Source organism: Adiantum capillus-veneris, chromosome 7, assembly GCF_014529385.1.
Source record: "Adiantum capillus-veneris isolate H3 chromosome 7, ASM1452938v2, whole genome shotgun sequence".
NCBI classification, from domain to species: Eukaryota; Viridiplantae; Streptophyta; class Polypodiopsida; order Polypodiales; family Pteridaceae; genus Adiantum; species Adiantum capillus-veneris.
In genome coordinates, this window is record NC_140937.1 from 25,199,280 (window position 1) to 25,224,775 (window position 25,496).

Below are 25,496 nucleotides of genomic sequence, written 5' to 3' on the forward strand. Positions count from 1 at the left end.
TGTTGTCGATGAGTCCTCATGTATGTGTACATAGCATGGCGGGCTCTGCGTGTCAGCAAAGAAGTGAACCACAATGTGTCTACATCCTGCTGCGTCTGGAGGTGTCACAACAAACTTGGCCAATGGCCAAAGAGTTTGAAGCAAGTCTATAACCCCTAGGTCTCCCATGTGATGAGAGAACTCTAGGGCGTGTGTCTACAGCCACTCCAACACTGAGTCTATAGTCCGCTTAGCCTGGTCCCTGCCACATAGGGGAAAAGAGAAGCCAACCGCGAAGTCCAAGGCCTCTATCTCCCTAGCTGCAAGGAACAGAATGTGAACTCTGAAGTAGGCTGCCTCAAGGTCTGGTGAGGGGTCGTCGAGAAACCGTGTAAAGTCGTAGGCAAAGAAATCCCAACGGTGACAAATGTCGAAGCTCATCAGACCACGAGGAACTACTACAAAGGGAGACGTCTGCACCAGAAGAGGGGGTCGCAAGAAAGGTTGTCCCTCTCTCGCTAAGCAACTCGTGGCAAAGGCACTGCCAAGCGATCTCCTAGCAGCCGAGGAAGGCCCTGCCCCCTGGGACGACTGCGAGACTGGAGAGGGAGGGGGTGAGGGAGCAGGAGGGAAGGGTGGAGAGGGGGGGTGAAGGGGATCGATAGAGGTAGGAAGGCGAGATGGAGAGGCAGAGGGGGGGGGGGGGGGGGGGGGGGGGAGGAGGGGCTGTCGAGGGTGAGGCTGAGGTAGAGGCTGGAGTAGGGACCTCGTCCTGCTGAAGAGGGTCAAAACGGTTCCCCGTGGGAACCCACTGCTGCTAGGCAGGAGCGTGAGGACCACTCTGAGTGCTAGGCTGGCACGGTGTCCCCTGCCAACATCGACCACGAACCTGCTGCCAGACCTCCTCCACTTGAGCCCCAAGATCGGAGGGTGGCTCTGCCTGCGTACTCCTTGAATCTGCCTGCTAGTGCTGGCCAACCCTTGCTGGCTGGGGCTGCGCCTGTGGTGTGGGTCGCGGTCTCCTCCATGGACAGGCCTTCGCAAGATGGCCCATCTATTGACAAATGAAACACTGATTCGAGAGGCCCGAATACCGCACGCTCTGTCTGAACCAACCCCCACTCACCCGAGGAAGTAGGATGACCTTGGGGAGAGTGTGGGTGTCTCTAACCAGAACACGTATTGAGGGAATGCAGGCTGCCTTGGCAGCTACTGAGGCTGTCGTGCGAGGTGTCTCTAGGACAGTCCCAATTGCTGAGCCTATCTTGGACAAAAGTGGTAAGTACTCCCTCCTCAAACCAGGAAAGTAGACGGAGATGGGGAGGTATGCCTCCTCTACTAGAACATCTGAAGCTGGGTCAAATCCATGCCTCCACTGTCGAAAGTGGGCTCGAACTGCTCGGATGGTCAAAGGGCTCATCGCGATGACCTTGGACGCCATCTCGGAGGTCTCAAACTCTATCTGATAGTAGCCACGTCCGAGGAACTGAACGTCCAAGATTTTGCCCACCTCTGCGAGAAGGCGGGCCTAGAGGAGATCACGCACCTCTCCTCTGCTGGGTCTGGTGCCGAGAATCTTGCAGATGACGGAGGTCGCCTGCAAGTGTTCCACCTCTGCGGCTAGGCTCGCTTGCTCTGTCGGTGAAAGAGCAAGTCGAATGGCGGGCTCATCGAGGTCGGGCGAGGGGACTTCACTGGAGTTCCTCTGTGGCGGAGCTTGAGCCTCCATCTGTGTCTGTTGCTGTGGAGAAGAGGCGGAGAAACGTTGACGAGGGGGGAAACTCCCGCTGCCGCTGGACCAAGCACACCGAAGGTGCTGGCGAGGCGTGACAAGCAAGAGAGGCTAAGTTGGCGGGCGGACAGGGAAGCGACGGCAGCGGGCGGGCGGTGGGCAGCAGGCAGGGGATGTGCAGTGGGCAGCAAGCAGGGAAAGGGGTGCAGGGGGCGGACAGGAGGGCTGCGCGCAGGGGGGAGAGAAACACGAGGGCAGGGGGAGGGGGGGGAGCAGCGATGGCGAGGAGGGGGGGGGGGGGGGTGCGGGCAGCAGCAGCGAGCTGCCTTCTTAGAAAGAAAACTTCGATCCTCAGGTCGTTTGGGAGAGAGTGTAGTCTTACTATCCAAGCTTGTAATATTACTCCCTCCCTTCTATTTTTCTCCTGCCTTTGCTGCCAGATGATACCAATTGACGGTCCTTGCCTGATATGCAGACGTGTTCCTTACTCCATATCGCTGCTTGTGGTTTTTTGGTAGTTCTGGCTTATGATATGCAGTTGTAGAGTGAGCTTTTGGTGGGATTGCCTATCTTTTAAAGGCTGCCATCATCCTCTCTCCATTCCGTTTTTCAGGGCACTTTTTACTCTCTTTAGGAGAGGTTTTTCCCCATTGATTTTCAGTTTTTCCAGTGATGCCCTTGTGGCTAGTTGTATACAGGTTTCCCAGCTTTTGCCTTCGGGCAAAAGCCTGCTTTGTAAACAGTTTTGTACTTGCCCTCAAAATCGGCACCATTTGGGTGTTTCGAGGGATTTTCAAGTAATAGATATCAGCTCCTTTTCTTTTATATATATATATATAGATAGATAGATAGATAGAGAGAGAGAGAGAGAGAGAGAGAGAGAGAGAGAGAGAGAGAGAGAGAGAGAGAGAGAGAGAGAGAGAGATTAAACGTCTTCAAAAGGCCAAAATGACCTATGAGACCAAATTGATACAATCCTTGTGGATCTAATCCAATGTCTAGGTACAAAATTAAAATGAAATGAAGTAAAGTGAAAGACTAAAAAGTCAGACTGAAAATCATCATCTCATCATCATCCATGTCCGAGGATGCCCGGCATCGGGCGTTGTCCGAGAAAGTATTGCATCGATCGCTGAAGAGCTTCGTCAATGTCCGCCTCTGTAAATAGTCGTATTGGGCGTCTCCCATGTCATGGTAGAATAGTCCCGATTCTCTAGTGGAGCCTCCATCGATGTCTTGGTCGCCCCCTTAGACGTGGGTGTCTAGCTCTTCCGAGCTCAATATACCTTTGGTAGCAATGGGCTCTGAAGTCTGTTGTGAAGTATGCTCATCCGGCTGTTGAACCCCTGCTCTAAAGAAGTCAGTGATCTCCCTCTGTGAATGTCTCCCACTATGTGGTCTCCTCAAGCGACTCTCTGTGTGTCTGCACAGCTCTAGCAAAAACAACCTGAGGCATCTCTGATCTTGATATCTCATGACTCTAGACAACGGTCCAAAGCAAGAGAGAGAGAAAAAAATATTTTTTAACGTCTATAAAAGGCCGAAGTCGGCCTATGAGACAAAACAAAGTACATGAGGTGGGTGTCCTCTGTGTATCCGTAAAGGATAAAAGGTACGAAAGTAAAAGTAACTATCATGTATGATGATTGGGGGAGGAAAGTGATACAAGGGTGGGGGGTGGAGCTCCAAAACTGAGGAAAAGATGCAATCCTATATGCTGGGGTAGATACAATCAGAAGATGAAATGCTATCCTATCTCTAGCTCCATCCAGTACCATAATCAGGGTGTAATACAGAATGCATGGGCGGGTAGGGTGTGAACAGTCCTCGCAAGATGGCGGCTGGATCTACAAAAGCCCGGATGCATCTCACCTCCAGAGATCTATAGTAGTGCTCCTGGATCTCCTGGATCTCGCTCTGATGTAGGCGAGGTGCCCTACGTCCATGGGTATGTGGACGTCTGCAAGCTCGGGCCTCCTCAGCCTACTGTAGAGTCATTCCTCTCTGGATGGTCGGAGGTGGTGGTGTTGCTATGGTCCTCTGAAAAAAGTCTGTGAGCTGTGTCTGGCGCTCCTCTCTCACAACTGATGCTGCCTGGAGGAGGGAGTTCCGATGCTGTTGTATCTCGAGGAGAAAGCGGCCGAACTGTCACTGGTCTCTGGACTAAAAAATCTGATGTAGAGTGGGCTGATCTGCAAACAAGGTCGAATATCTGCCTCTGATCTCCTCATATGCTCTACATCTGCAAACAGAGCGCTCCTCGCTCTCAATCTCTGCTGTGCAAAGTCTGCATATCCTCTCTGCTCTAGGAACATGTGTAGCTCCCCTTGCCTCAATCTCTAGCTGATGTGACGATACTCTGAGTTGTTCGATGGCGACCCATGCTCTATGTGGCATGTAGATATCCATGTATCTCGGTCTCTGGATGAACCCATCTGCTAGGATGGTGAGGAAGTGATCTCTGTAGTACCGCCTCTTCGTGGGAAGAGGTTCTCTGGGTGTGATCCATGTCTCCCTAATGTAGAGCTGCCAGAGGTCCTGTCTAAGAACACGATTCCTCTCGGTGTGTGAGAGGCGTATATGAGGAGAGTTAGGATCATACTGAAAAGGAGGCAGGTCTAGCTCTTGCATGCGCTGAATGAGACAGATCGTCTGAAAAAGGGCCTCTACTAGCATCGGTTGTGTGGCTAGCTCTGCTCTGATGATGTCATGTGGTACTGAGGGTTTGGTGTGGAGCAAACAAGAGATCATATTGATCTATGGGCGCTCTATCTGTGTCCATAGAGATGCTGATAGTCCTGGTGCCCATACTACCGCGGCATACATCATGGCAAGTGTGACTAGAGTGTCAAAGAGCCACCCCTTGGTGTGGGGCTCCTGGAAGTGGGCCTGATGGCATCTGCACTCTAAAGTGGCGAGTGCTGCATATCCTCATGTAATCCGGTCTCGGGCTACTTAGGCCATGGAAAATCTGCCAGTGGTGCTAGTAAAAGTCACCCCCAAGTATACATATGAATCAACCACCTCGACCTATCCGCCTGCTGCTATAAGTACTACTCTACTACGAACTATCCTAGAGGCATGGAAGATCATGATCTTGGTCTTGCCAAGGTTCACTGTGAGTCCTGTGTGTGTGCAGAAATCATCTAAGGCTCGTAGGTGGCTCTGTAGTCCCTCTTGTGTCTCAGAAACAAGGATGATATCATCAGTATAGAGCATAATGTGGAGTGGTATACTTGCCAAGTCTGAGCCTTCTCCGCCTGCTCGTAGGATGTAATCTGAAATCTCGTCGATGTAGAGACCAAATAGATTCAAGGAGAGAGGGCACCCTTGCTTCACACCGATGGTGCTAGCAATGGGATCCGATAGTCCACTAGGGCATCGCACTCTACTTGTGACGTGTGCATACAAAGAATGAATGGTCCATATCATGTCAGAGGGTATGTGTAGCTCCTGAAGGCGCTGAAAGAGTCTCTGGGGATAGTGTCAAATGCCTTGTGGCAGTCCACAAAGCAACAGTAGAGTCTCCTCTTCCGTGCCTTCACTCCGTCTATCAGACAGCGAGGCACGAAAAATGTGATCGATAGTCGAGAAAGTGCCTCTGAAACCTGCCTGTCCTGGTGCCCGTATCCCTGATGCCTCTGCATGTGTGCTAAGCTCTGCCTCAAGAACTGCCCCGTATAGTTTGGCCAGTGCAATCATGATAGTCGTGTAGTTCCTTGAATCCAGGGTGTCGCCAGATTTGTGGATAGGCACAATGGTGTGCATAGTCCACTCCTCTGGTAGTGCCTCAACCAATGCGCGGTTGAAGAGACGTGCTATAGGGGGGAGAGAGTGTCTGCCGCATAGATCAGGTGCTCACTCTGTAGGCCAGTATGATCTGTTGAGCGGGCGTGCTGTAGGCGCCGAATGGCCCTCTCCACCATAGTAGATGTAAAGAAAGTCGAGGTGGTAGGTCGAGGGTCGGATGGCTCTGGGATCAGTGGCTGCCCAGGTATGTGGTATAGACGCTCGGCATAGTCATGCCAGGTCTGAGGGTCCTCCAGTGGGGCAGTAGGACGTGGCTCTCTGAGAATCCTCCATGCTATGGTGCAGTTTGTACTCATGAGAAGGTGGTATAGCTCAAGCTCCTACGCCTCCTTGAAGGCCCACCGTTTACGGCGTATAATGGCTTTCATCTGTCTCTTGATCTCGCTCTCGGTGATGTCCTCTAAGGCTCGTCGCTGTGTGTATAAGTCTCTGCACTCCCCATCATACCATCTGTTCTGGGGCATCGTCCCAGAGGATGGGGGTCGGCCACTGTAAGTAGTGTGTGGGAAGCAACTGAGGGCTGAAGTGTGAAGAACTGCAGAGAGCTGGGTAGTGAGTGTAGAGAGTGGTGTATCTAAGTCGAGAGCATAGATCCCCTCATGTACATGTGATGAATAGACTCTGGCAAGCTCGTGTGTGAAATGTATGGTAGTGTGTGGCTTGGGTGTGGGTGGTGTGTGTGAAATGGGTGAACCAATGAAAGAGAGAGCAAGGTATGCGTGGTTAGCCCCGATAGGTAGTGATGGGATGGTGAAGGATGTGAGCAGGTGGGTTGCCTCCCTGAGGCCGATGATGTAATCCACTATACTACCCCCGCCAGATACCGATGGTAGTATGCAAGTCAAGCCTCCAGATGATGGCCATTGCACCATCCCGTTATAGATAACGAGACGGTGCTGTGATCCCAAACGGAGTATGTGTCTCCCATATGGTGTGGGTGTGGTGGTATCTCCGGAGGTCCTCTCTGCCTCTGTGTTCTCCAGAGTGGAGAGTAGCTCTGGGTCATCAAAGTCGTAGATGTCACACTATCTACTTTGTGTCCTAGTGTTGAAGTCCCCCATAAGGAAGACTTCCTCTAGTCTAGAGTACTCCATGATCCCCTCCCTGAGACACGTATATGGTGAGTGTGTATCATCCTCCATAAGGAAGACTTCCCTTAGTCTAGAGTACTCCATGATCCCCTCCTTGAGACACGTATATGGTGAGTGTGTATCATCCTCCTCCTCTCCTACATGTGTATGGGTCTCCTGTACCCCTGCTCCTCCTGCATGTGCAAATCTAGAGCCGCTAGGCGCGAAGTAGCAAATGGAAATGTATAGAGTGTGCTCCTCCGATAGCTCAATCTGTATCCACATGTATCGTGCCTCTGGGTCGCGGGCTACTATCTGTATCCTGCTGTGAAGTGAGCGGCGATAGAGGACTGCTATTCCGCCAGATCCTCTAGAAGTGTTGTGCTATGTGCACTTCCTGTGTAGAGACTCCCACTGGTAATCCTGTGCTCGAAGTAGGCCTCTCTCGGGACTCGCATGTGTCTCTGTGAGTAGAACAATGTCTCTGTCATGCATCACCTCCTCTAGTCTCTCTGGATGTGTCCATAGAGAGCCATTGCAGTTCCAAACTGCCATGTGTATCTCCTTGTATATTGTCCCATAGGCTGCGAGTCCCAATGCTAGAGCCTTGCCATCAATGATGACTCGACCGTCTCAGTAGGAGGCCCGTTTTCCCTCTTTGTGTGTTTGTTGTACTCGAGGCATGCATGCTCTCCCATGTTCTACTTGCATCCTTGTGAGGTCATCATCAAGGTAGATGGGTGCCCGCGTGAGGCCTCGTAGAGTGACTCTCTTGCGGGATGAAGAGGGTACGGGCTTCTTCCGATGGAAATTGGAGGATGAGGGGCCTCTTTTTGGTTGGGTCTTTACCGGCTCTCCAAGCTTTGGTGAAGCGGGTTGGGTCTTCTATCTTGTACCCAAGTTTGGTACATAGGGTTTTGCCATCTTTCTCGGGGGTGGAGTCTTTCCCTTCTTCCATGCCAGTGACTCGTACATTTAGCCGGCGGGCATGCCGCATCTTCTCCTCTTCGAGTGTGGTGTGTATAAGGAGGGCCTCTTCCTTGTGGGTGTCCTCTTTTGCTTCTTTTTTAAGGTTCTTCTTGACCACCTCCACCCACCCTTCCTTTATGGCCTCGAGCTTGTCTTCCAAGCTTTCGGTGAGAGCTTTGGTGAGTTCTTCCTTGATGGCCTCTTTGGTTTCATGGTTTATTTCACCTTCCTCGGGGTTAAGGGATGCGATTGAAACTTTGAGGATGGCCATTTGTTCTTGCATCTCCTCCTCCTCCTTTTTCCATCCTTCTTGGGCCTCCTTCCACATCGCGAGCTCCTTCCTTGTCTCCTCGTCTTTAACTTCTTTTTCTTTGACCCATTCCTCTTTCTCTTTATGCAAGGCTTCCACTTCCTTCTCGAGCTTGGAGAGACGGTTGATGATAGTGTTGATGGCGGAATTTGCCATCTTCTTGTTCTCCTTGATTGTGGCATTGAGCTTGTAGTCCATCTTGGCTAATTCCTCCTTGGTCACTCCTCCTTTTGCCATCTCGGAGCTTTTTTTATTTGTTTGGTTGTCTTTCGTGACTCCAGTGTTGAGGGGAGTCATGATGAAAGATAGGGTTATGGATGTGGGTAGGTGTGTATGGGCAATGTGCAATGAGGGGAGCAACAGACGGGGGGGTGCAATGTGCAATGTGCAATGTGCAATGTGGGTAATGTGTGATGGCAATGTGCAATGTGTGTGTGTGTGTGTGTGTGTGTGGGGCGACAGCAGCAGGGGGGGATGGGGGTGAGGGCAGCACCTGGTTGCAGGCAGATCACTAATGCAGCAGCTACAGGCGGGTGGGGCTGCAGTGGAGCAGCAGCAGAAGAAGCAAAAGCAGCGCTATGGGGGGCTGGGGGAGCAGCGCGCAGGTACCAGCAGAACAACACGAAGGCATCCTTAGAGAGCAGCGCGCAGGCAGTAACAGGCAGCGAGGGTGGTGGGTGCGGCGCGAGCAGGAAGGAGGGGTGGTGGGCACTGCGCGAGTAGGCGCACACACACACACACACACACACACACACAGAGATGATGATGATGATGATGTATTTACGTCCTTGGGGGGTCAAAATGACCCATGGGACCCAAAATCTCATATATGAGACTCCCCCCTTCCCATGTGAAGGAGGGGGCGTGTCATGATTCTGTGGTGATCTTGTTTGTGAGTGTGGTGTGATGTTCTAGCACTTTGGCAAGATAGATGCCTAGTGCTACTGGAGAGGGATGTGTTCTTGAGAGAAGCTCCTCAAATGTAGTACATCCTTGAATAAGTTGAGGAAAGTCAACCCGAATGTGCGCATATGCTGGACATTCAAGGGTTACATGTGCCTCATTTTCCAATGAATTCAAGTTACATTGAGTGCATCTCCTCATGTTTGCATCCATATTCAACCATCCTCCCGTTTCACTTTTGAGCATGTGTGATCTTGTCCGCATCAAGGTGATGGCCCGTCTCGCACGGTAGGACATGGGTGTCTTGATATGTATTTGGGTTTCCCCGGTTTTGTATTCTTCCCAGTATCGTGTGTTTATGTGCTTGCAATAGTATTCAAACTTGGATCTGTGCATTGCATTCTTCCATTTGCTATGAAGGGCCTCAAGTAATTGTAGTTCAAAATTCAGCTCGTGTTCATGCTCGGTACCTTCCTCTACATGCATGTCCACATATGCTCCCACATTCCATTTAGAGAACCATTTCCTGATGTCCTCAACAAGGCTAGAGGTGAGAAACTTGCTTTTGTGGTTCTTTTGCGGCTTACATCCTACCTCCCATGCTATGTGAGGCAAACGGTTATTAGGCATCAACTTCACCTTCAAGAGATATCTATCCATTCTTTGCAAAGCAAGCATTTCCAATGGTCTTTGTCTAGTCTCCAATAGCATCACTGAGTATGGTGTTGTGGTTTTTATCCCCATATGTCTACATAAGAACTTTTTCAAAATTTTCTCAATGTCATTCCATGTGCTGGCCGGAATACTTGGTCCCCATACCTCTACCCCATACAATAACGTTTGGACCACACACGCATTGAAAGTCATGGACTTTATTTCCCACCTTGTAGTGACGCTTTGTTTGCACATGTTTTCACTCGTAATACCTTGCTTGTCCTGCCTCAATTCTTGTTTTTGCACATTGCCCCCATCTATGATTCGAAGTATAATGATGCCCAGGTATTTAAAGCTGTCAACTGCTTGAATCTCTTGCCCATCATACATAAGGGCGGGCTGATCCTTTGATTCGTGTGTACAAGTGGCCATACATTTTGTTTTTGTGACATTCACTGAGAGTCCTGTAGCTTCGCAGAAAGCATGTACCGCATCCAAAAGTTTTTGCAAAAGAGATATGCTATGCGCTAAAAGAACCACATCATCAGCATAAATGAGTAGCAAGGTAATGAGGCCTATGTTTGGTGCATCTTCAATATCTTGCGTCGTTTGGCATATAAAGTCCTCAAGCTCATCTATGCATAGCCCAAATAATGTTGGGGACAAAGGGCACCCTTGTTTGACGCCTATTGTGCTAGAAAACTCTTTGGAGAAGCCTTCAGTTTACATCGAACCGCATGGTATAGGCGTGCCACCGCAACCCTCAAATACATGGGAACCCCAATGGTCTCCATGCGGGACCATAACCCATGACGAGATACCGTATCAAATGCTTTCTTAAAGTCCACAAAACAGTAGTACATAGTTTCCCCTTTGAGTCGCGCCTCTTCGATCATAATCCGGATTGTAATCAAGTGGTCTATGTTACTATGTTTTGCTCTAAAACCTGCTTGATCGATAGCCCTCTTTCCACTGTTTTCAGCCCATGTGCTAATATCTTTTTCTATCAGACTCCCAAAAAGTTTTGCCATGCAAGAGCCCACCATGATGGTGCAGTAGTTCATGAGTAGGTTACTGTCTCCTCCTTTAAACAAAGCTTTGACCCAATTCTCTTGCCAATCTTCAGGTATACCTTGGTGAATAGCTTGATTCATCATGCAGTGTATCCATTTCTTAGCTTCATTACCCAACCTTTTCAGCATTTCGGAGTTGAAGTGCAAAATGTCAGAGGCTTTCCCAGTGGCTAGTTTTTTCAAACCTCTCAAAGCCGCTACAAAAGTTATAGGTTCCTTATTGTCAACCTGAATTTCAGCATTCATCATCATTTGAGCATCGGTGGGAGCATAGAGTGTTTGTGCATATACATATATTTTGTCCATGCTGAAATTTCCCAGTATATCCTCCTTTTTTCCTTTCATGTTGCACCATGCTTTCTTGGGTTCTTTCTTAAATCGGATCACCTCTTGCTCCTCCTTCAAAAGTTCATGCATCCTTCTCTTTTTCCTTTTCAACATTCTGTATTCCTTGGCTGCATTTTCCCACTCCTTCGTGGACTTATTGAAGCACTTTAGCTTGTGTTTGGCTGCTTTACACTCTTCATCAAACCATGGGTTATGAGGGAGACCCTTCACTTGTTGTTGGTCTCTTTTAGATCGCCCCATAATGACCTCTGCTGCCTCTTCTATTGCTTGACGAAAGGTAGCCCAATTTTCTGAAATGTTCTAGGATATACATTGTCTACTCAATAGGCTGTCCAGAAAAGTGGAATAATCAAATTTCTTTGTAACTTGCATTGGATATGCCCAACTTGTAGCCTTTTGGAGGCGTTGTGTAGGCATGTGTGGGAGGTCTAGACATACATGAATTGGAGTATGGTCCGAGTTCGGTGACTGAGCACCAATTTTAAAGTGTCCAATTAAATCCAATGCATTGTGGCTAACTAACGCATAATCATTAGTGCTTCTTCCATGGTTTGATGTATAGCATGTGTATGTTTCGGAGCTTGCAAATTTCTTGGTGCCATTCATGACTACAAGTTGCATAGAATTCATCATAGATATCAAAACCGAACCTTGTTCATTCATGAGGTGATCGCATGAGCATCTATCCCACATTGCATCTAATACGAGATCGCCATCTTTGTCTGCGGGATGGATTGAGTAGTCAACCAATTGAACTTGTATGTTGGCTATGCGAGCATTAAGATCCCCGAGTATCATCACTGCCCCCTTTGGTGTGTAGGTTGCAATATCTGCATATAGTCGGCAAAAGGGTCATTCTTGGAGAGATTATGCAAATCATAGAACGGGGATCATAGAGAGAGAGAGAGAGAGAGAGAGAGAGAGAGAGAGAGAGAGAGAATGAAATAAAATGTTATATTAACGTCTTCAAAAGGCCAAAATGACCTATGAGACCAATCTGTTACAAATGGTGAATCTAATACCATGTCTGGGTACAAAAGAACTAGAACAAAGATATTACTGCTAGAATCCATCCTCATCTGCACTCTGGATGTCGAGAGAGTATGGATCGAATCCTTTGCTGTAGTCTTCGTCGATGCTGTGTAGCCCCTCTCTTCAATCGTGGCCGTCTGGATCTCCGTAGCTCTAGTGCTCGGTCGATGAGAGTGCCGGTAGTGGTCGAATGAGTGTGGGCCGAGCTCTGCAGTGATGGTTGCTCCTCTGGCTGTCCCATATCTAGTGAAAAGAAATCTGTAATCTGTCTCTGGGACCGTCTCTCTCTATCTCTCCCCAGTAAAGTGTCTCATATTTGTGTAACTCAAGTAGATATATCCCAAGACATCTCTAATCCTCATAACTCATGACCCTAGAGAAAGGACTGAAACCCTCTCTGAATAAGTAGTGGAAACGGCCCCGTATCTCGTAGTACATTGTGCAATGACATATGTAATGTAGCTCTGTGTCTGGCTCTAGCTGGCATAAGCAGCATATCCTGCTGTCTGCTAGTATCTCTCTGAATCTATCAGTCTCAATCTCCAGCTGATGTGAGGATGTGCGTATCTGACCAATGGCACACCGCAAACCATGAGACATATGTGTGTGCATGTAGCTGCGTCGAATCACAAACCCATCTCCTGTGAGGTGGAGAAGATACTCTCTATAGAAAGCCATCTTCGTGCCCAACTCCTATGGCGGCTCTATCCATGTCCTCCTAGTATCCAGTTGGATCAGGTCTTGAAGAATGAGTCTAGTAATCTCCACCCGTGTAAGAGACATCGAGGGTATCTGAAGAGAGTATTGGGAAGGGGGGCAGCCTGTCCATGGTGAAGCCATGCATCTGAAACCATGATGTCATCTGTGCATACCAGCATGAAGTGTCGCCCTGAAGAGCTAACTGTCTAGAAGACTCAAGGGCCAGTCTAGTATATTTGTCTCTAGTAGTATCCCATAAGCTGTGCACAAAGGAGACTGATCTAGTAAGCGCCTCAATCTCCATAGGAGGGGTAGCTAGCTCTACTCGAATGATATCGTGGGGTACGGAGGCCTTGGCTCTGATCAGTCGAGAGATCATAGATACCAAGGGCCTCTCCATACGTCTCCAACCATCCTGGCCTACAGAAGGTCCCCATATCTGCACCCCATACAACATAGCTGAGGCTACTAAAGTATCAAAGAGGCATAACTTCGTCCGAGGTTCCTGTAACTGAACCTGCAAACACATCCTCTCCAAGCCTCCCAAGGCCGCAAAAGCTCTAGTCAGTCTAGTCTTTGCTTCTCTCCTCAAAGAAAACCTCGGCCTAGTGAAGACAACCCCAAGGTAAGTGTATGCATTTGTCGACTCTACAATCTCTTGACCATATGTGAAAGTCGGTGTTGATCTCCTGATCCACTGTGGTGTGGTGTTAAACACCATGACCTTGGTTTTACCAAGGTTTACAGACAATCCACTATCCTCTGCAAAACTGTGTAATGCATCCAACTGTCGCTGCATACCTTTTGGTGAGTCAGAGATCAACACAATATCATCAGCATATAACAACAATGGGATCCATGTCCCTGCCAGCTGGGCACCTATATCACCCTCTCCGTCAATGTAATTAGACACCTCATCAACATACATACCAAATAGAGTAGGAGACAATGGGCAACCCTGTTCACCCCAATGGTGGAGTGAACTAAATCAGATATCCCCTCCAGAGTGCGTACATGTCCCATCATTGATCTGTATAGAGCCATAATCCCCCAAATCAACACTATGGACACCCCCATCTCCTGCAGTCTGCGCATCAATCGAGCTCTCGGTTCCATGTCAAATGCTTCGCGGAAATCCACAAAGCTACAATAAAACCGTTTCCCATGTGACCTGCCCTCCTCAATGATGGCTCTGAGTGTCAGAATATGATCAAGAGTGGAGAAACCCCTCCTGAAACCGGCTTGGCCCTTTGCTCGCACACCCTCACCCTCTGCCCAGTTACTCAACTGCTGCTCAAGAATGGATGCATACAACCGTGCCAATGTGTGCTTAACCATAATAGTGCGGTAATTCCCAGGCTCTGTAGGATCACCTACTAGGCACAATAGTAGACAACCTCCAAGTCTCAGGTAACCTCTCACACATGGCATGATTGAACAACACTGCAAGAACCTCTACCAACATATCTCTAGAATGTGTTAAGTGCTCTGTTACTAGACCATCATGATCATATGCCCTCCTAGTTCTCATCTTGCCAATGGCTCTCTTTACCATCTCAATGGTAAAGAAGGTAATGGTAGGTGGGCATGGCTCTGTAGGATCTAGAAGGGGGTCATGTCCAGGAATCGTATATAATGATGAGGCATATTGGCCCCACACATCAGGAGAAGTAATCACTGGGGGAGGGGAGCGCTCATGAAAGAATCGCCATGCCTCTCCTAAGTCTCTACTCAAGAACAGCTGATACAAGTCTCGCTCCATATGGGCCAAGTAAGCTCGTTCCTTCCGTCACACAAGGCACCTGGAAGCAATCCAAGATTGTCTGTAAGTGATGACTCCTAAAAGAAGACCCCTCTGAAGGTGGGCTCTCCTCTCTCTGCACTCCTCATCATACCAACTATTCATGGGCATGCTCCCAAAATATCGCCTCCGACCCGGCTGAGTGTGTGGGTATGCCTCTGATGCTGCACCATGCAGTGTCTTAGTCAGTAAAGTGGTGCACTCCTCCACTGAGAGGCCAGGACCAGCTGTGCATAGACAGCTATAGATCTCCTCTGTATAAACTGATTCAGTCTCTGGTGTAAATGTATAACGGGTATGTGACCTGCCTCCTGATGTCTGGGTTGTACTATACTGAAATGAAATAGACAATGTCAGAAGTGCATGATCCACTGCTACGCCCACTGGTCTAGCTCCCACTATGAAATCCTGAATACAAGGAATAAAGCTCGGCTGTGCCATAACATAGTCCATTGTATAGGCCGCGTGTCTGTGTGGAAAGCATGTGAAACTGGCTGCTCGAGGAAATCGTTGTAAGCCATTAAGTACGGCTAACCCATGTGTAGTCGTCATCTCCGTGAGATATCTCCCATACTCCGTCTGCTCTCTGTCATGTGAGCATGTGTCAAGCCCCAATCACCCACATCCAGCTCTCTAAGCATCTCATCTGAAGTGTCGTAGAAGACTGTCTGAGAGTTGCCCATTCGAGCATTGAAGTCCCCTAGGAGGATGATATCACCATCCCTAGAAAACTCCCATATATCATCATCTAGTATAGAGAAAGGCGATTGTCCTCTAGATGTAGCATATATTGACGTATTGGGGGGCAAGTAACATATGGCAATGTATAGAAATCGGCTTGTGTCAGCTCTCAACCTCACCCACATGTATCTAGCATGATCATCTCTCCATACAATATGTAGTAGTAGCTGTAACTCCTCCTTAAATAGTAGTGCTACTCCTCCTGAACCTCTACTCCCATGCTCAGATCTCGCAACTGTCCTGTGGGCTGTCTTCCATCTGTATCCCACCACACGTGGCATAAGCTGTCTAGGGGCCTGATGAGTCTTTGAGAAGAAAACAATGTCCCTGTCTTTGAAACGGTCCTCTAAGGCACCAACGTCCAACCTCATAGATCCATTACAATTCCAAGTAGCCATCTTCAGTGTGGTCCCATAGGTCTCACACCGTCATGTAGAGCGCCCCTCTACAATCACCACCCGAACATCTCTGTAAAAGGTCAATTTTCCCTTCTCCCTTACGTAATCTCTGGCATTACCTCTCTCATATGCGCAAGCTGTGAGAGAGTAAGATCATCACCGAGGAAAATACCTATCTTCTTAAGAGTAGGCCTCTTTTTCAAGAATCCCTTCTTCTCTTCCAAGCAGGGGAACCGTAGTATGAGAGCTCTCCCTTTTGAAGATTCTCCCGGACCATCACTCTTCTTGTCCACTCTCCATGCCTTTGTGTGTGAAGGCTTGTCCACCCCCATCATGGATGTGAAGATTGTGACCTCTTTTTCCACATTGTTTATGTCCTTGAGGCCGGTTACCCTCACATGTAGAGCCCGCATCCTCCTTCTTTGTTCCTCTTCGAGGGTCATGTTAATAAGAGTGGGTGTACAAGGAGCTTCCTTACCTTTCCGTTTCTTGGCAACCTCAATCCATTTCTCGGCCTCCTCTACTTTCTTTTGTGTTGCGGAGATGACCGCGGCCCATGATTTCTTCTCCTCACCTTCCTTGATAACCCGTATTTTTTCTCTCATGGTATTCAATTCTTCCATCATGGATGGCTGAATTTTGCCTTCTTCGAGCCACCCACTTTTTGCTCGGGGAGAGAGAGAGAGAGAGAGAGAGAGAGAGAGTATATTTTTCATTCATGTTATGACAGGGACAATAGCAGATAATCTAAACTATGGACCATCTCTTAAGGGAGAAAGGCTTTCTCATGATAGATTGGTGGAGCTTTTAAGATATGCCGATTTGGATTCAAGCTTTTTATCAAAATCAATTACAGGACTTTCAGTTGGTCAAGCACAAAGGGTAGCATTGGCAAGAACGCTAGCTAACAATCCAGAGGTAATTTGATTTGAATTTTCAATGCAATATTGTTGTGTGTGTGTGTGTGTGTGTGTGTGTGTGTGTGTGTGTGTGTGTGTGTGTGTGAGAGAGAGAGAGAGAGAGAGAGAGAGAGAGAGAGAGAAATGAAATGAAATGTTATATTAACGTCTGCAAAAGGCCAAATTGACCTATGAGACCAGAAAGTTACAATGCGGTGTATCTGATACAAAGTCAGATTAACAAAATAAATTAAACTAGGATAACAAAATATAAATATAAGTACTGCGGGAGAGAGAGAGAGAGAGAGAGAGAGAGAGAGAGAGAGATGAAATGAAATGAAATGTTATATTAACGTCTTTAAAAGGCCAAAATGACCTATGAGACCAATCTGTTACAAAATAGTGAATCTGATACCATGTCTGAGTACAGAAGAACTAGAACAAAAATACTACTACTAGAATCCATCCTCATCTGCACTCTGGATGTCGAGAGAGTATGGCTCGAATCCTCTGATGTAGTCTCCGTCGATGCTGTGTAGCTCATCTGCCCTTTGGATGTCGAGAAAGTATGGCTCGAATCCTGTGATGTAGCCTCCATCGATGTTGTGTAGCCCCTCTCCTCAATCGTGGCCGTCTGGATCTCTATAGCCCCAGTGCTCGGTCAATGAGAGTGCCGGTAGTGGTCGAATGAGTGTGGGCCGAGCTCTGCAGTGATGGCTGCTCCTCTGGCTGTCCCATATCTAGTGAAAAGAAATCTGTAATCTGTCTTTGGGATTGTTTCTCTCTAGCTCTCCCCAGTAAAGTGTCTCTATATCTGTGTAACTCAAGTAATATAGTCCAAGACATCTTTGATCCTCATAACTCATGACCCTAGAGAAAGGACTGAAACCCTCTCTGAATAAGCAGTGGAAACGACCCCGAATCTCATAGTACACAGTGCAATGACATTTGTAATGTAGCTTTGTCTCTGGCTTTAGCTGGCATAAGCGGCATATCTTGCTGTCTGCTGATATCCCTCTGAATCTACCAGTCTCAATCTCCAGCTGATGTGAGGATGTGCGTATCTGACCAATGGCACACCACAAACTGCCTTACAGCTACACCTCCTCCGTGGTCATTGGTACTACTCCGACAAGATTATGTCCTGCCTAGTCGCTGCTTCTGCTATCTAACGTCTGCAGTAGCAGTAGCAGTAGCCAGCACACCATTCCACCTTCACAACATTTACTCATTGATGTTCTCGCCCTCCATTCTCGCTGTGAATCAGTAGACATCTCTGTGCAGCCGCAACTGCCACTGCTGCTGCTGCTGACGCCTCCGATAGCACCGTTGCCGCCATCGCAACTGATTTGTCTGCTTTTTCCATGGGGAACCTGTGCACACTTTCGCCTTCTTTTATGCCTTCGCGATCACCGACGATGCCCACTACCGCTGGTGTTTTTGCAGACAGCTACAGATGCACAACCTCCATTGCCGCAGCTGTTTTGTCTGCTTTTACCATGAAGAACCTCTGCGGACGTTTGCCTTCTTCTACAGTCCTGCCTTCGTCTTTCATTTCGTATGTGTTTTCAAGTCCTTGTGTGCACCTTAAAACTTGCTCTCAGGTGTGTGTGTGTGTGTGTGTGTGTGTGTGTGTGTGTGTGTGTGTGTGTGGGTGGGTGGGTGTGTCAGTTGTGGGTGAGTGGAGCTTGTTTGTGTGTGGGTTTTTTTTGGTTCATCCATGCTTTCAAAACTTGCCTTTGGGTGTGTGTCTCATTCGGGGTGAGTGTGTTGGTGAGTAAAGCTTGTTTGTAAGTATGGATTTTTGGTTTTTCTGTTTGGCAGGCATGGAAAAGTTCCTTAATTGTCTCGTTGAGAGAATGTCTCAGCAGCTTTGGATTACACGAGCCACCTGTAGCAATTGGACCGTCTTCTACAGGGCTTGACAGCTTGAGTTCTTTGCTTTCCTGCCTTTAGCTTCTTGTCTTCCCCCTTGATCAAACCCTCTGTAGACATTAAAGCATATTGCCCGTTGCTTTTCTATCTTCCATCGACTTTGGAAGTAGACCTTGCTGAGTTTGGAACCTTTTTCCCCTCAGTGTCCTTTTTCACTTTTTCATCTTTTGCAGCCTGTTTCTGTTGCCACAATCTCTCTATTCTGCTGCTGCTTTTCTTCTTCTACTCTCTGAAGGTGAGAAGTTGCTGCTTTCAAGACAATTGCTGCAGTTTTGGACCAGGTTTTTTTGAGAAGAACAATCATCTGAGCTCTGGGTTTCTTTTGTTCTCTTTCACATGGTCATTGCCATTAGTTAGAGCTCCCTCCCCAGCTCTGGTATTCAAGAGCCACCTTCAGCAAGTGGACTGGTCTCTATACTGGCTGACAGCTCCTTGTTTGTTTCATCCCGTCACTTTATACTCACCTTGTCGCTCCTGCAGTTTCTTGGTGATGTGAGCTGTTTCTTCTTGATCATCTTCATCGTCGACTGCTCTCTCCCTCTTTTTTTCCGTTGGAAATGTTCCTTTCTCCATATCACCGCTGGTGGCTTCGTGGTGATTCAGGTTTTTGATATACAGTCGTAGTGTATGCTTTTGGTGGAATTGCCTATCTTTGAGAGGAAGCTGTCATCCTCTCTCCACTTAGCTTGCCAGGGCAATTACTCTCTTTAGGAGAGGTTTTTTCCCCCTAGTTTTTAGTTTTTACATTTTTCCCATGTTGCAAGTTGTATTCAGTTCTTAAAGTTCCTAGTTTGTTGCCTTCGGGCCAGCTTTGTAAACAAATATGAACTTGCCCTCAGAATTGACACTGTTTTTCCTGTTTCTTGCTTGTCTGCATGTTTTTTTTCCTTTGTATGTGATGCATGTGTGTGTTGGGGGGGGGGGGGGGTTTGTGCTCATGCGCTTGTTTGCTATGCCTGTTATTGCTTTTTTTTTTTGTTTCATTTCTCTTGTTTGGTGGGCACCTGCGGGTGGGAGGGGTATGGTGGGTGGTCTGGTAGGCGTGGTAGGTTTGGATGGTTAAGCCTCATCTTTGACTGTTTCTTTATGCATATGTTTTACAAATTGAATAGTGTCATAGCCTTGTTGATAACTGCTAGGGGTGTCTTGAGGCTATCTCTCTCCCGGAGTTTGTTGCATAGTAAATGTGCGGTGGTGATGCTTCTTCTGTTGGGGTGCACCGTCGGCCTCCAAGTCTGACATTAGAGATTCTTTGGTTGAATTTAGTCTCCTCGTTGGCCTATTTCTACTTCAGCTCTGTGCTACAGTTGTCGTTCCCTCCTTCGTCCCTAGCCTTTGATGTATCGCCCATCCTTTGTAACTTTGTAACAATGGTGGTTTTTCACCAATGGTTTGTCATATTCTCACTACCACCTCCGTTTTCTCTATGATGCCTACATGTTAATGTAATGCTTACAGGGTTGTAACTTGGTTATGTAACACAAATGGGTCAGCCCTCCTCTTTTGTGGAGCGAGAGAGGAAGACCATTTGGGATTTTGGCCCAAAATGATCTATGCTTTCTTTGTGTGAGGCCAGCAGGCTCTTCCCAACACCTCAGATGGCATAGCAGTTTGATATTGACAGAGAAGTGAGCCAAAGAATAGCTGAGATAGGAGCAACTATTGTCACAAGTGTGATGATGTGACACCCTATATTGGCCTAGCAGTGGCCTAGGGCCACTATAAGTGGACACTAATTGAAAATAAAGTAGTCAAAAGTAGTTTGCGTAAAAACCATGCTGACATGGTAGTGTAGTGCAAGCCTGGACAATGCAGACAGGTTGCTAACGTGGCATGCATATAGACAGACGCAAAGTGCGGGCCAGATTTTGGGCACTAGACTATGGGCCTATAGGGCTTTTGGGATTCACAGATTTTCAAGTTGTATGCTTTTAGGCCAAGGGTCTTTAAATACGGCCTTGGGGGCTCACTCTGGCGTTCCAATACGTGGAAGCAGAGGATGAGTCCCCTGGCTATTGCACCTGTTGTGAAGCAATAATGAGCTAGACTTTAGGGCCAGTGCATCTGGAAGCAAAACTCCGCCGCTTTGTGTTGACTCTCTCTCTCTCTCTCTCTCTCTCTCTCTCTCTCTCTCTCTCTCTCTCTCTCTCTCCTGAGATCAAGGGATCAAGGGAAAAAGGGAAAATTGCTTTCTACCGAGGAGGGAGAGTAGTGGTTTTGGAAAGAGTGTAACCGGCTTGGACACTCCAAGCAAGAAATCAATAGCAACACAAGAACAAAAACTTTATAATCACTGAACTTTAAGAGAGAGAGAGAGAGAGAGAGAGAGAGAGAGAGAAATGAAATGATATATTAACGTCTTCAAAAGGCCAAAAGGACCTATGAGACCATCAGATACAAAGTGGTGAATCTAATACAATGTCTGAAGTACAAGTACAAAAAGTACTGAATGTAAAAAATGAAAACTAAAAATGAAGTGTAAAATGTGAAATGTGAAATGTGAAAATGTAGAATAGGCCCTCAATGACACTCTGGGTGTTGTGCTAGAATGCCTCTGATCCTCTGCTGGAGTCTCCGTCGATGGAGTGTGCCCCTGTGTCTCGGTCGTGGTCGTCTCGATCTCCCGAGCTCAATCGCCCTGTCAATGAGGGTGCCTCTGGTATGAATGTGGGTACAACCCTGTGCTGGTGGTTGGTCTCCTGGCTCCCTCGATCCAAAGAAGTCTGTGATCTGTCTCTGTGACTGTCGTACTCCATGTCTCCTCAGCAGACTATCTCTATGTCGGTGTAGCTCAAGTAGATATAAGCCAAGGCATCTCTGATCCTGATACCTCATGACTCTTTCTAGGGGTCCAAAACCCTCCCTGAATAAGCAATGGAAGCGCCCTCGTATCTCATAATACATAGTGCAGTGGCATATGTAGTGTAGCTCTGTCTCTGGCTCTCTATCGCATAGTTGGCATATCCTAGACTCCGGTGGTATCCCTCTGAATCTACCTGTCTCAATCTCCAGCTGGTGTGAGGATGTGCGAATCTGACCAATAGCACATCGCAGACCATGAGACAAATGAGTGTCCATGTACCTCGGACGAATCACAAACCCATCTCCCGAAAGTTGGAGAAGATGCTCTTTGTAGAAAGCCATCTTCGTGCTCAACTCCTGCATCGGCTCTACCCATGTCCTCCTGGTGTCCAACTGTATAAGATCCTGACGAATGAGTCTAGTGATCTCCGTCCGTGTGACTGGCAGGGAGGGTGCATCCAGGGAATACTGAAAAGGAGGCAATCTATCCATGCTGAAACCATGCCTCTGAAACCATGAGGTCATCTGCGCATACCAACATGATGTGTCTCCCTGCATCGCTAACTGTCTAGAGGACTCAAGAGCCAATCTAGTATATCTGTCTCTATGTGTATCCCATAGACTGTACATAAAGGACACTGATCTGGTAAGAGCCTCAATCTCTATAGGAGGGGTGGCTACCTCCACTCGAATAATCTCATGTGGTACGGAGGCCTTGGCTCTAATCATCCTGGATATCATAAATACCAAGGGTCTCTCCATGCTCCTCCAACTGTCATGATTCACAGATGGTCCCCAAACCTGGACCCCATAAAGCATAGCTGAAGCAACCAAAGTATCAAAGAGCCATAGCTTTGTTCGTGGTTCTTGAAACTGAACCTGCGAACACATCCTCTCTAGCCCTCACAATGCCGCATAGTCTCTGGACAGTCTAGTCTCTGCTGCTCTCCTCAAAGTAAACCTCGGTCCCGTGAATACCACCCCCAGATATGTATATTCATCTGTGTACTCCACAGTGTCCTGACCATATACGAGTGTAGGTGCCCATCTCTTGACCCACTGTGGTGTGGTGTTAAACACCATAACCTTGGTTTTACCAAGGTTCACAGACAATCCACTATCCTCTACAAAGCTGTGCAATGCATCCAACTGTCTCTGCATGCCCTCTGGTGACTCTAATATCAACACAATATCATTAGCATATAATAATAAAGGGATCCATGTCCCTGCTAGTTGAGCGCCTCTGTCGCCCTCTCTGTCAATGTAGTCAGAGACCTCATCTACATACATACCAAAAAGTGTAGGGGGCAAAGGACACCCCTGTTTCACTCCAATAGTGGAATGAACAATGTTAGAAATCCCCTCAAGAGTGCGTACCTGGCCAGTCACTGAGCCGTATAAAGCCATGATCCCCCATATGATCTCTGTGGGTACTCCCAACTTCAGTAGCCTGCGCATCAGTCTGGCCCTCGGCACTGTGTCAAATGCTTTGCGGAAGTCCACAAAGCAACAATACATCTCCCATGTGCCCGACCCTCCTCAATAATGGCTCTGAGTGTAAGAATATGGTCCAAAGTGGAGAAACCCCTCCTGAATCTAGCCTGTCCTGCTGCTCGTATGCCCTCATTTTCTGCCCATTTACTCAGTTGCTGTTACCATATACATGTGGTAGTGATGTGTGTGAACACACTAGGACCGCCGGGGCATTTTTTCCCTCTTTAGGAGGTTTTTTCCCCCGAGCATTGTATATACACCCATCACTCTAGGGCTATCTATCTTTCCATTGCACACTAAGTAACACACTCTCTATTGTGTGCCTTGAGCTTCCTTCGTCTTCTCCAAGCAGTGTGCGTTTCTCTGCAACCCAACAGAGCAGGTCACGTCCTCCCGGGCTTAGTCGCTAGCTGCTCAAGCACACTCCTGCTCACTTTCTCCGATTTGAGTGAACTTTGGCAAGCATTCACAGGTCGACAGATATTTTGGGAGAGCTCGTCGAGCTTGGTTTGCTCAGAATTTTGATTTGGGCTCATTTCGGCCTCCGTTTCCACTACAGGCAGTACTGCACAGGCTATTTTGTCATTTTGTGCAGAATTTCTATCAGTGCTGTTTTCTGCATAACAGGTGCCTTATAGTCTTCTACGGCACAGGTTGTTCCCGCTCCGTTTCTCCTATTTTCGGGCAGTTTTCACATCAGGTGCAGCATTTACCATGGCTGACAACAACAACACAGATGTGTTCAAGATGTTTGCTGCTGAGGACAGGTTGGATGGGGACAACTACCCTATGTGGGCTTATATGATGCAACATGTTCTTGTGTCAAAGGGTGTCTGGAACATTGTGCAGGGCATTGATGTACGTCCTGGTTCTGAGGATGTAGGCGATGTTGAGGATGTTGCAGCTCTTGCTGCAAGGATTGCAGCTGTTAGAGTTGTTTTGCCTACGGCAGAACAAGCTCGTTGGGATGTTAAGGATGCACAAGCTCATGCATTGATTGCGTTGTCTGTGAAGCGCATCATTGTTCCTCACATCCGTTCAGCAAAATCTGCAAAACAGGCTTGGGATATTCTAGCAGGTCTTTATGCAAGCCGCAATGAGGCTAAAATTGCTTTGCTGCGTAAAGAGCTGGAGTCGAAGATTATGCATGAGGAAGATGATATGGACGCTTTCCTTGCTAGTGTCAAGGATATCAATGAGCAACTTATTTCTGCAGGTGAAGTTATTTCAAACAGTTTCCTTGTGCAGACTGTTCTTGATGCCTTACCAGATTCTTACCAAACTTTTGCTAGTACTTGGAGACTTATGACCCAAGGAAATCCAAAAGTTGTCAAGTTTGATGCATTATGCACATTGCTGTTGCAAGAGTCACTTTCCAGAAAAAACAGGACTAGACAGCGTGGAGTTGAACAGGCTTTTATTGCTTCTCAAAGAAAGGGTGGTAACAGCAATGCAGCCACTTCTTATGGTTCTGCTGCGAGTGGCAAAAATTCTTTTCCTAATGCTTCTACTAGCAACAATTCGTTTGGAAATTCTGGTGATAAGGGCAAAAAGAAGATGCGTTGCCATTATTGTAAAGCCAATGATCACTTGATCAAGTCGTGTCCTAAGTTGAAAGCCAAAGAGGCTAAGAAGAAAGAGGGTGGTTCCACTACAAATGCTGGTTCCACTACAAATGCAGCCATTGTTGAGTCTTCTGTGAAAGGAGACTGTGTTGCTGATGTTGATGCAGAATGGGCTTTTAGCGCAGAGTGCACTTACAATCCTGCTGTCCATGATGCATGCTTGTCAGTTGTTGTTGCAGATTCACATGTGTGGTATTTTGACAGTGGTGCTACAAAGCACATTACCTCACATAGTGAATTGTTTATCTCTCTCGAGTCTGTCCCTCATGGGAATTCAGTCATTTGTGCCAACAATGCCTCTTATCCAGTTCAGGGAGTTGGAAAGATTGTACTTACTGCTGCTAATGGCAGTTCTTTCACACTTGTTGATGCACTTTATGTACCTGGGATCAAGAAGAATCTCTTGTCTGTATCCGCACTTGCTAGACTTGGACTTGTAGTCAAATTTGTGGATGACAGATATACAGTTCATGATCTCAGTTTTGGTGATGAAATTGTTGCATCTGGCCTTTTGTGCCGTGGGCTATATAAGCTCACTTTGTATGACAATTGTGGCCAAAATTTTGCAAATGCTGTTGCCGATTCAAGGGCTATTTCAGATGCAAAACTTTGGCATCCACGTTTTGGTCATCTGAATTTTGCCAGTTTGCTGCGTTTGCAGAAATCTGATATGGTTGCTTCTTTGCCGCCTCTTGAAGCACCTGTCAAACATGTTTGTGAAGGCTGTATTTTGGGTAAGATGCAGCGTTCTAAGTTTCCAAAGGATGGTTCAGTTTGGGCCACATGCAGGTTGCAGCTTGTGCATAGTGATGTTTGTGGGCCCATGCAAACTCCGTCCTTGGGCAATTACCTGTACTTCGTGACTTTCATTGATGATTACTCCAAGCGTGCATGGGTATTTCCGCTTAAAGAGAAGTCCGAAGTTTTTATGAGCTTCAAACAGTTTTTGGCTATGGCTGAAAATGTCTCGAAATGTACTATGGGCACCCTCCGTTCCGATCGAGGGGGGGAGTATATGTCTCATGAATTTAATGCATTTCTGGCTAGTCGTGGGATAAAACACCAATGTACAGTGCCTTATACACCTCAGCAAAATGGTGTTGCTAAGAGGAAAAACAGGTCACTGATGGAAATGGCACGATGTATGGTCAAAAGTCAAGCTTTGCCGCATTCTTTTTGGCTTGAGGCCATAATGTGTGCCACTTATGTACTTAACAGGTAT

At 47.5% G+C, this 25,496-nt stretch overlaps 1 protein-coding gene across 2 annotated transcripts in view; it reads left to right on the top strand.

Annotated features, from left to right (window-relative positions):
- ABCI17 (non-intrinsic ABC protein 3) overlaps positions 1–25,496 on the top strand; it is an 82,106-nt gene that overhangs the window by 32,144 nt on the left and 24,466 nt on the right. Inside the window, exon 3 of one of the 2 annotated variants that reach the window (XM_086515738.1) lies at positions 16,262–16,437. In XM_086515738.1, coding sequence (XP_086371864.1) covers positions 16,262–16,437 — 176 coding nt within the window. Of the gene's footprint in view, positions 1–16,249; positions 16,438–25,496 lie in introns of both variants that reach the window. The other variant, XM_086515737.1, reaches the window with a different exon arrangement.